At 36.1% G+C, this 12253-nt stretch overlaps 2 protein-coding genes across 4 annotated transcripts in view; one reads left to right on the top strand and one right to left on the bottom strand.

The window, feature by feature from the left end:
* UMAD1 (UBAP1-MVB12-associated (UMA) domain containing 1) overlaps positions 1–1046 on the bottom strand; it is a 140391-nt gene extending 139345 nt beyond the window's left edge. For all 3 annotated transcript variants that reach the window (XM_058182197.1, XM_058182198.1, XM_058182196.1), the window contains exon 1: positions 909–1046. The gene's annotated coding sequence lies outside the window, so the exon portion shown is untranslated. The remainder of the gene's footprint in view (positions 1–908) is intronic.
* A 105-nt stretch (positions 1047–1151) lies between these two features.
* Positions 1152–6821, top strand: RPA3 (replication protein A3). The gene is made up of 4 exons (XM_058182199.1): positions 1152–1308; positions 4761–4835; positions 5511–5619; positions 6187–6821. The coding sequence occupies exons 1-4, from the start codon at positions 1210–1212 to the stop codon at positions 6261–6263; spliced, it is 360 nt and encodes a 119-aa protein (XP_058038182.1). The 5' UTR covers positions 1152–1209; the 3' UTR covers positions 6264–6821.
* The last annotated feature ends 5432 nt before the right edge of the window (positions 6822–12253 follow it).

A 12253-nucleotide genomic window follows, 5' to 3' on the forward strand; every position in this document is an offset into this window, starting at 1 on the left:
TCACAATACTAGTGTCTCTCAGTAAACAATTATCCTCTAATTTCCTTTATCTTGAAGATAGTTGTTACATTTCCCATCCAACTCAAGCATCCCACTCAAATGGAAGGGGCTAATTATATGTTCCTCCATATCCAACACACTCTCTGGTTATGGTCACAAGTGCTATAGTCTAACTTCTTCCAAAATAGGTGATAGAATGTATTTAAAAAAACATTAGCTGTGATAGAAGCAGGTCAATACATGCAAGAAAAAAAGCACTTTCCAGGAATAGAAAGAATGGAATTAAATTCTGGGCTACTTAGGCACAAAATTAAACCAAATTTTGTAGGATTGAGTGGACCTATTATAATTGCTAAGGTTTTCCAGTGTAAAGCTGCAAATGAGACACTGCTTGTAGCTATAGCAACAAACCTCCCCACTGCCAACACAAAAGGACCCAGTTTCACAAATAGCTATACTCTAATAAAGACTGAAGGAACCAGTTTGATATGTGAGTTAAGGCACAAACTGGAAAGAGATTTTTGGGACAAGTCGCTCTTTCTTAGTCCTAGTAAAAAGGCAATAGCAAAACTGAAAATATTGCCACGAAAACTGCATACACACCCAGACACATGCACACAGGCACACGTCTGAAGAAAGAGGTTTCTAAATCAAGCTGGTCCATGAGAGATATTCTCGCTAATCACGCAAATAAAATATGTGAGAATTGCCCCATGAATTCCGAGCCAGCTCATGAGCACATGCAAAACCGTCAAAATACTTTAAACGTCAAAACCACCCATTGACGTCTCTTGTCCCGTATTGGTCTAATTATTGGTCCGGCGAGTTTCATTTTTCCAGCTTCCACTGTCAGCACAGTTGGAGTCCAACCGTAGCATTAACCCTATTCTGCTCCATCAAACACCCACCTCTTTCAGACACTTTTCCACAACAATCTTCACTTCCTGCTCACCCTGGAGGCTATTATTTAGGTCTTCGGTTCGCGCTTACACGGGGCGCCTGCGCATTACGCTTTTTACTACACAGGCCTCGTCGCCCGCCTGTCACGTACCTAGCGGAAGTTGCTGCTCTGAAACGTCACTGGAGGTTCGACCTTCCACGTGCTTTGAATGGCTGGCGGGGATACGCTCGCGCTCTAGCACGAGAGCGGAAGTCAAGTTTTTCCCGCCAAAGCCGAAAGTGATGATTTAAATAGGATTACCTTATGAAATGGCCGATATATTAGAAGGTCCCCGCGTTCGTATCCGCGCGAGTCAGTTGTCGCAATACATCGGAAAGCCAGTCTGTTTCGTGGGACGCCTTGAAAAGGTAATAGGCAGGAGATAATTCTCTTCGCTGTTAGTGCGACGAAGTTAGAACTTTCTTCATCTGTGAAACGGCAGGTTGGTGCCGGCACTTTTATTTCAGTAGGGGGAATCATCTATATTTCGTATACATGGTAGTGATGACATATGAAATATTTACTATGAGGTAGGCATTTATCTTTGTTAAACTTGTATGTATATTGAGGTATTCCTGTTTAGAGTTATCTTCCTTTAGTGACCAAGGATTGTAATTTTGAAGGTGTCACAGTGGCGCTTTAAATTAGTGACTTACGTAATATTTTATTAACTTTAGATTTTTGGGGCTTCCCTTCTTCCCTATGTTATTTAAGGGGCTGAATTGAAGAAAATCACCAGTGGGTCATGTAGTGCATCATTTAAAAACAACTTATTTTGCTCCTTTCAGCTAAGAATAACAAAAAGTACAAATAGAGCCAAGTAGCATAGTAAATAAAGAGAGAGATTATTTTTCTATGTCTGTGTACTTGGTGCTCATGGATTTTGAATGTTTGATTATACTTCTTTCTTTTTTGTTGCTTTCGACAGTTTAACATTGATATGGTGGTCATGCTCTAAACCTGAAATCAGTGACTCAGTAATCTATTTCACAGTAGGCTTCTAAATCAGTGGTCACCAACTGGTGGTCCATGAGAAAATGTTGGTGGTTCGCAGACATTTTTTTTAATATTGCACTAAATACTATTTGTCTTTTAAAAAAAATTCATATTAGTGGTCCACGGTTTTTAAAATTATGAATTTAGTGGTCCCTGAGATTTGAAAGGTTGGTGACCCCTGTTCTAAATGATCCAGAAATTTCAAATGACATAGAATGAAGCTGCTTGCCTGCTGCTACTAAATGGTTTAACATAGTAACACTTGTTGTGAGCACTGCACTGATTGCTGGTTAGCATCCAGGCGCAGCTCAACATGCAGATTATAATCCCTAACACCCATTATGTCTCAAATCCTCATTATATTTGGATTGTATTCTTCAGATAAAATCTGCCAAACCAGTAGATCCTAGTTGGATGAGATACTGAAAAACTGGGAGGAGATAGTAGCAGGAAAATGGCTTTCTTTTGTGGTTACCTCTCACTCTGAGGCCAGTTAGGTCTGAGGACAGTTACCTCTGCTAACATTCAAGAAAGCAATTAAAACAGCTGGGTCTTTAGGGAAGAATACATAATTTAGGTGGATAGTAATTGTGGACTAGTATATTTTTTAAAAACAATTTTTAAATTGTAAACTGCTTAGACCATGTGAATAGGTGACATACAAATATTTGAAAAGAATAAATCTTATTCATGATGCTGCCAGCAGATAATTACATGAACAGGATCAAAAATAATCAATTTAGCCTAGTGCCTGATATCCCATTTCTTTGCACAAGAATACTGAAAAGAGTCTTAGATGTAACTTATCCTTTTACACTAAGTTACTAAGGAAACATTAATAGGTATGGCTAGACTTCTGCTGGTAATGTTGAGAAGAGTTTATGTTTGGCCATTTTTTCAGCCTTTTTCTTAGAGAACTGAAATGAAGTATCACTTATGTTACTAGGATTAGATGTCCCCATAACACAACTAAATGCAGTTTGTTTAATCTGTTTAATCTGAATCTGTTTAGATTACAGGAGTTAATTGGCTGGATCATTTGTTTTATTTTTGATGTCACACTAAATTCACCCTGCTCTACTTGAGCATATACAGTAACCGAATCTCAGGTTAACTTTAATAAGTTAGATGAACTGTAATAGGCTAAATAAGAAATATAGTTGTAATAATTTGTTTGTTTTTTAAGATGGAAGTTATATCTAAAATGCTGTTATGAGTACATTTGTTTATTGATAAAACATGAATTCCCAGTAATTCTATGATAATTTTTATAATGGTAAAATGAGCAAAGCTTATTTGAGCAGAGTGCTTTTAATTACTACAAATAGATCGTAATTCAATATCAACCTTGAAATCAAAACAAGCTTGGTAACATTTCTTCTGATTAATATATTTATTAAGAGGCACAAGCCTTTTCATTTCACTAGATGCACTCTGTGTATATGGTGAAGACAACTGCAGTTCAAGAAGGTTTGTCTTTTAACAAAATTTGTTAGTTGGAAAGGTGCTACAACTTTTCCTCTTGGGGCTGATGGATAAGCAGTTAGAAAAAGTCATGTTTCTATGATACCTGTAGCGAGATTATTGTACAAACAAAGATTTGGCATTTTTCCATTTGGCATTACGATAGAGGAATGGTTGGTGAAGATGATTGAACTAATTGAAATAGCCAAACATGTATGCACGCACATACAACATAAATATCACAGAACATGAAATCTAATACAAAAAATATAGAGAGCACATACACATATAACAAAATGAAATATCCAAACAAACTTTAAAAGTTAGAGAAAAGATAGCTACATTTATTGGGGTCTAGATATCTCCTAGGGATTTTTTTGTATAAAAAAGACAAATAATTTATGATATGTAGTTTTGTAGGACGAAGAGTGGCATAACCTGAGGGTGGAGTCAAAAGAAGAATCAGTCTAGAATATGCATAGCTACTAAATGGGCTAACTCCAACCCTCTTGAATTCTGTTGATCTTTAGTGCCAAAAATAATACTAAGCTTATTTAAGTAGATTCCTGTTCACAAGCATGAGTGGTAATAAATCAGTTTAATTGGAACGTCACGTGTGATCCTGGTCTTTTGCCCCTGGCAGGTTTCATCATTATGATGAGTTTTAGAGAGATTACATTATAATTGTACTTACAACTGTTGTAAAGAAGATTGGAAACTACTTATTTTTGTACCTCTATTTTTTCCTTTCATTTTTTTACCTTTTTCTCCTTTCTTTTTCTCTTTTTTAGTCTTATTCTTGTGTTTAATCATTTTCAGTAAAATTATACATACAGATAATCCTCAACTTTATGACCAATAGCTACTGTTCAAAGTTTCAGTAGATCTACCTGAGAACTACTTATGACCTAGATTCAAAATTCTGACAGCCCCTCCTACCAATCACCAGGTTGCATTTCTGAAACTCAGTAACAGGGTTGCATTTATGACTATTTGCAGTGTCCCATGGTCCTTTGACTGCCTTTTACAACAGTTTTGTTGAAAACCAGCATTTACTTCCTGTTTGGGGCAAAGCATTATTTGCTTAACAACCACAATGATTCACTTAGTAACTGCCACGAATAAAGTCCATGACCGAACACTTTACAATCATAATATTATTCATTATGGCCAAGTTATGGCCATTAAGTTATGGCCAAAATGGTCTGGCTCTATTACTGTAACTTGAGGGCTACCAGTATATAAAATGAAAGATGCTACTAGATTCTTGATTCTAACACCTACAGCGTGAACATCACTTTTTCTTTGTGTGGATCTTTGTCTCTGTATTAAAATATTACTATGAATTATTATTTGGTAGGTCCATCCATCTGGGAAATTATTCTTTTTATCTGATGGAGAAGGAAAAAATGCAGCAATTGAGCTAAATACACCTGTAAGTATGTATATACATTAAACAGCCTTGTAATTTATTACAATATACCATTTTTATTGGCTTGAGAAGTTTTAATTTGAATCAATATCATGTTGTAATACACCAATGTCAGGTTATTAAAAGGTTATCTTGAAACAAACTCATCCTAATGTTGCTGTAGAATCAACAAGGATCTCCTTAAAACATGTCTTGGTATCTGTTTCTTTTTATCTTTGTGTCCCAAAGATAGTGTCTCCTAGCTCTATCATTTCTTCTCATATGATTCTGTGAGGATGCTATATGCCTTACTTTCTTGTCATCCATATTGACTGATAATAGGACTCAATTACATTTTATTTTTACAGAAGCAAAGCACAGACCCCAGTTTCAAGAGAGAAGCAATATCAATTAAGCCAAATGCTCTCAAAAAATGAATTTTTGAGGAAATGGAAATTATTTCTATGAGCAGAAAATACTGGATGGGATCTTTTCTATTCTACTATGGCCTCTTAAAATCTTTAATACAGACTAAGCTTTTTTGTTAAAGCATTGCTTACTAAAAGTTTTATTGATGAATTTTAACCATGAAAATACTGTGGGTAAAGATTTTTAATTTTAGTTTGCTTTCCCGAAATGTCAGTGAAATGACTAAAATTCCTAATTTTTGAAGATGCTCACTCTCATCTACTTTGCTAGCTTGAAGAAGAGATCTCTGGCATTATTGAAGTAGTAGGAAGAGTTACAAATCAATTGAATATCATATGTTCATCATATATGCAATTCAAAGAAGATAAAAACATGTTTGGTAAGCAAGTTATTTTTATACTTCAAGTTGTGGCTTTTTCTTACTCTTTAATAAGCTTCTAATTCCTCAAAGTCTCTTGCTAATTCTTCTGCAATATGCACAATTTCATTACATCAGAATTTAAATCCACATGGAGCTTCTGTTTTAGCATAATAGTTTTTGTTTCCATGTTTAAGCATGTGAATACAGAAGTATTCACAACTTTGTAGCAGCAAACCAGTTCTCAAAATTTCTTAATCTGAAAAATAAATATGAGCATATAACCAGCTGAAAAGGATCCTATTGATGTTTAGCCTAGATTTTCCAATTATGATTTTTATCTATAGAGATTTATGGATATATTTTCATACCTGAAAACGCTTGAATACTGCAGTTTAATTTATCTGTGGATTCAGTCATGATATTAAAAGCAATTCCTTGAGATATTTTGCAACTGGATTAACATTGTAATTAGGCTTTTCTTTTAAAATAGATGAAAAATATGATTAATGTTGCATTATTAGAGCACAGTGTATTTTCATATAGAACAGCACATTCTGTTTTCATTTCTTGTCCAATTTCTTTCAGATCTTTCAATGTACAGTGAGGCTGTAAAAGTTATCCATGAATTTCCTGAGTACTACCCTTTCAATACTGATGTATGAGTGATGCTCATCTTGATATTGTGAGATCCTTTTATAATGTTTATTGAACAAAAATATGAAAAGCATCATTGAGGAACAACTTTTCTAAAAAAATCTAATTTTCTAATAACTTGTTATTTGTTATGTCTACCATATGTGACAAACTTGGATTTCATATTTGTTTTCCTTTCAGTGGACAGTAACCTATCTTTAATGTAAACATTTTGAGATAAATATATATACGTGAAAAATACTCAAAAGTTTCATTGAGCAAATCACACTTCTATTACAAGAAAAGCTCAGCCTGACTTCAGTATGCCAGGCTTAGAAAGAATGGCAATGTTCCTTATCTCCTACAGATGAATAACAATCTAAAAAGAATAACACAATTATGGAAATGTGTACATGTTTATCAAGATGAATAGCTGAAATACTTCAACTATTTTTGATACGTTAATAAGGCATGTTAACTAATTTGATTTACCCTCTGTCTAGCCTATAATTAAGCTTCTGTGTAATCTTACAATCTGTTTTGAGGTGGTATCATTTTTTTCATTAATAAACATTTTAAAGGTGACAGGTGTCTTGTTTAAAATGGATTCATTCTAAAATTATTTCACTTGAGGGTGGGTAAAATCCTGCTATGTAGAAGCATATTTAAAGATGTAATTAACAATCATAAATAAAATAATTCAAATAAAAAAAATCAGAGTTGGTTAGAAACCGTAAAATACTAAACAAAAAGAGAGAGTGTGAGTGTCAAATTCTCTAATACTGTTTTTCAGTATAATTGCATATATGTTTTATGATACAGTAGAATAAGGTAGTAACATAAAGCCTCAACTTTTTACTTTTATATAATAATATATACTAGCCATTTTTATAACAACAAACCTATAAAATCAACAAAACCCCAAATCAAAGTTTCATTTTTTCCACCTGAAGCACAAAGTACAAAAGCCGTTTCTAACTGGAAACAAAATTGTGTTTTCTTTAATAAGAGCAGTCAACATTGCCATCTCTGCTAAATCCATCAACTTTTGCAGCCATTCATTCATTGTGGGAATGAAAATATCCTTCCATTTTTGTGCATAAAGTATTCTTGTTCCTGTCAACATATATAACAGCAGAGCTTTTTTCAAGTTCTTTATCCATTAAAGAGGTAATGGGTAAAGGAATCCTTGCAAATTTTACTCCACTAGTTGTTACAGAATGTAACGGGTGATACTCATCTACATTTCAAGGCCATCAAGCCAGCACTTTGCCAAGATGTTTTCATGGTCGTGGGGCCAGCATGATGTCATGGAGTGCTGTTACCTTCCTACCAAAGTGGTACCGTATTTTTTGGACAATAAGACACACCTAGATTTTGGGGAGGAAAATAGGTTGGGAAGGAAATCTGCCTCTGCCTCCCAGCAATTGGTCTCCTTGCAGCAAACAACACGAGCAGCTGATTGGCGATTGGATCTGCCTCAGTGGTGGATTTCACTTACCGTTTGCTTGTGTACAGGGTATTTGATGATATCCGGGTGGGTGGGCAGAGCCTTCTGCCACCATTGCTACTGATTTGCCCCAGTTCAGGCAAATCGGTAGCAACCCACCACTGATTTGCCTCCCGGAATACCGCCTATCAGCTGTTCCAGGCTGCAGGGATCACCGCCTCCATGTACCCTATTTTCAACCCATTCCAAGTGGCGGGGATAGGCAGTGATGGGCAGCAATGGTGGCGATGGGCAGCAGCAATCCCCACAGCTTGTAACAGCTGATAGGTGGTATTCCGAGAGGCCGATCCAACTGCCAATCAGCTACTTGTGCTAAATCAGGCTGTGCTGAAGCTGACCAGGCTGTTTGCTGCAAGGAAGCAAATTGGTGGCAAGCAGAGGTTGAAGGGTGGGGGCCAGTGGGTGGGTGAGGCTTCGGCAACATTCATTGTATAAGATGCACAGACATTTCCACCCACTTTTGGGGGAGGGAAAAGTGCCTTATACACCAAAAAATACAGTATCTATTAATCTGCATGCTTTCGAACTGCTTGGTTGGCAGGAGTTTGGATGAGGATGGAAAATGATCTCTCCCTTTGTTCAAGCATTATCTCCAAAGTTTGCCCACTGAATCATAAAATGCTTTACACATTCTTTGTACAATTTTAATTACAGTTTATATGCCTTAGCAAAATATGTTCCCTGCTATCATACAATAGGATTTTCAATTCATTTTTCACAAAGTCAATTCCATAGCTTTTTAATCTAATTTAAATCTTTCTATTGTAAATATGCAAACAATGCATACACATTCTTCTGATTCTAACTCCTCTCTAGATCTGATGATAGGATAACCATAATTGAAAAATATTATTTGATTATAAGTCCACCAATTTTGCTTCACCATTTCCTTTTGGAAAAAAAGGTTTCCTGTGATGACACTCAAAGGCACCTTCGCAGAGAACCTTATTTTATATTTATTCCAAACTGTTAGGATGGCACATCTAACAAAGTGATTATAGAAATCAATATTTACTGTAGCCCTACCATACCATAAATAGCTGTGCCTTCCAAATATTAATTCATGGCCTTCCAGCTCAAGCAATCTCTTATTTTGGAGAGTCACCTACTCTTATCCAGACTGAACAACAGGCATCAAAATACAATTTCAAATCTGGTAAATCCAAAGCTCCTTTGCATCTTGCAATAATTTATATCCAGTTTTTGCTTTTCTTCCCATTGCTATATAAACTTAAGAGATGTCCTTTTGTTATTGCTTAAACGGAACATCAGTTATAAGTATAGTTAGACCATGAAACAGAAAAAGCATCATTGGTAAAACATTCATTTTAATTACAGAGATTCTAACCAATAATGAGTAGAATTTATCACAGCTTAAGTCTTTTTTAATATTCCAAAAAGGCATCAAGTTATTTTGAAACAATTTAGTTTGTATCTGTCAATATTTTCATTTTTCTTTGTACTTTATATTTTATATTTTAATAAACTAATGAAATATTTGAAACAGTACACGTTTTATATCACTCTGGAGAAAATGTAGAATAGAATAGAATAGAATTAGAATTTAGAATAGAATAGAATAGAATAGAATAGAATAGAATAGAATAGAACAGAATAGAATTCTTTATTGGCCAAGTGTGATCAGACACACAAGGAATTTGTCTTGGTGCATACGGTCTTGGTGTACATAAAAGAAAAGATAAATTCTTCAAGAATCATAAGGTACAACACTTAATGATAGTTATAGGGAAACAGTCAATATAAATCTTAAGGATACCAGCAACAAGGTTACAGTCATACAGTCGTAAGTAGGAGGAGATGGGTGATAGGAACGATGAAAAGATAAGTAATGCAGATTTAGTAACTAGTTTGACAGTGTTGAAGGAATTATTTGTTTAGCAGAGTGATGGCGTTCAGGAAAAAACTTCTTGTGTCTAGTTCTGGTGTGCAGTGCTCCCTACTGTTGTTTTGAGGGTAGGAATTGAAACAGTTTATGTCAAGGATCCGAAGAGTCTGTAAATATTTTCACAGCCCTCTTTTTGACTCATGCATTATACAGGTCCTCAATGGAAGGCAGGTTGGTAGTAATTGTTTTTTCTGCACTTCTAATTATCCTCTGAAGTCTTTGTCTGTCTTGTTGGGTTGCAGAACCAACCTGACAGTTATAGAGGTGCAGATGACAGACTCAATAATTCCTCTGTATCAGCAACTCCTTGGGCAGTTTGAGCTTTCCGAATTGGTGCAGAAAGAACATTCTTTGTTGTGCTTTTTTGATGATGTTTTTGATGCTGGGTGTCCATTTTAGGTCGTGAGATATGGTAGTACCTAGAAATTTGAAGGTTTCTACTGTTGATACAGTGTTGTCTAGTATTGTAAGATGTGGTAGTATGGGAGGGTTTCTCCTAAAGTCTACCACCATTTCTACGGTTTTGAGTGTGTTCGGTTCCAGATTGTTCTATCACACCACGAAGCTAGTTGTTCAATCTCCCGTCTGTATGCAGATTCATAATTGTCTCGAATGAGACTGATCACTATTGTGTCATCTGCGAACTTCAGTTGTTTAACAGATGGATCATTTGAGATGCAGTCATTGGTATATAGAGAGAAGAAAAGTGGAGAGAGCACACAGCCTTGCGGGGCCCCTCTGCTAATTGTACAGGTATCTGATGTGATTCTGCTTAGCTTCACCTGCTGCTTCCTGTCTGTTAGGCTAAGCAGCTTTATGAATAGTAGGTACAATTTCACTCTGCATTCAGAAAATGGTTGCTCTCTTACAAAGAAAAGATCACTAGCCACAAATGTTACTATAATTAATGAATGCAATTGCTTGGTTTGACAAAAATGCAAAACATAAGAGATTAATCAGTGACCCATGTGATGTTTATTTCCAAAAGATAATTTCTCTAATTTGAAGAGGAAACATAAAAGATTTTAAACTTTTTAAACACAAGGTTGAACTATATCATTTGTGAGTATTAAAAAGAAACTATCAATGCAAAGCTTTCTGTACTAAGGGAATATTCCACTTTGGAAATGAAAAGAAACAGAACTGCTGTTATACTCAACTTATAATGGCAGTTAGGACCAGAATTTTCATTGCTAAGTGATGCAATTGTAAAGTGCAATTACACCACTTAGAGATAGCAATTCCTGCAGTCCTGTTTACTGTTAACTAAATCCCATTGTCCTTAGGCTAGGCAACTTCCTGTTAGCTTCCCACAACCAAGTCAGGAAGTTGCAAGTCCCAGATGGCTCACAAACAGGGCAGTGGCGAGAAACTGGCTGCCAGGGGAGGGACATGAGAATGTAAGGGAATTATGGTGAGGTTTAGGAAAGGTGCACAAGGGAGGGCTAGAAACCAGGGGATTGAATTCTTGTCCTGCCTTAGGTGTGAAAGCTAGTTGAATGACTTTGTGCCTGTCACTCAGCCAAACTTGCCTCGCAGGGTTGGTTTTGTGGGAAAATAATAGGAGGCAGAGTATTAAATATGTCTAATTAACTTAAGTTTAAATGATTTTTAATCCAACCTTGCCTTTTTAAGTGTTGTATACTGTTTTGTACACTGTACATTTCTATATTGTACATTTGTACATTATACATTGGCCAAAATTCCACTGTGACACATAGTTTCAAAATTTGATAAATAAATAAAAATAAACGTTTGTCACTTTTGAGTTTTGAGAGATAGATTTGTATAGTTGTTGTGGTGTTATCTTAGAAACTAGTGGGCTGTGAGTTGCAGACTTGCTTTAGGCATGAAAAACCACTTGGGTGACTTTGGGCTAGTCCAGACTTGGTCATGGGATTGTCCCTGGCCCCCACATCCCAGTCTGGCCTGTATGAAGTTAAAACCATACAGTTTACTGCTTTTTATAAAATGATAAAAATAATATTCAGTTGTATTAAGTTCAGCCTTCTGATTTAGCCTTCCATAACAGTCTGTTTCTCATGTGGCACCTTGAGAAAATGAGTTTCCTACTCCTGGACTAGTTACTCTCTTTCATCTCAACTCACCTCTCAGGTTGTTGTGGAGAAAATAGGAGGAAGAAGGAGTATTAGTATTTTTACTACCTTAAATTGTATACAAGTCAGTCCTAGAGATCAACCCTGACTGCTTTTAGAAGGCCAGATCCTGAAGATGAAGATGAAATACTTTGGCCCCCTAAGAGAAGGAAGGACTCACTGGAGAAGAGCCTAGTGCTGGGAAAGATTGAGGGCAAAAGAAGAACGGGACAACAGAGAATGAGATGGCTGGATGGAGTGAGCTTAAATGGACTCCAGAGGATAGTAGAGGATAGGAAGGCCTGGAGGAATATTGTCCATGGGGTTGCTATGGGTCGGACACGACTTCGCAACTAACAACAACAAAATTGTCTATCTTCTTCATGGATCACTATTTCTTCAGGGAATCACTATGCAAGCCCCTTCATCTTGTGACAAAGGGGCTTGCGTAGCTCAATGAAGCTATGAGTTATGCTGTGCAGATCCACCCAAGACAGACAGGTCATA

This window comes from Ahaetulla prasina, chromosome 4 (assembly GCF_028640845.1).
Source record: "Ahaetulla prasina isolate Xishuangbanna chromosome 4, ASM2864084v1, whole genome shotgun sequence".
Classification (NCBI taxonomy): domain Eukaryota; kingdom Metazoa; phylum Chordata; class Lepidosauria; order Squamata; family Colubridae; genus Ahaetulla; species Ahaetulla prasina.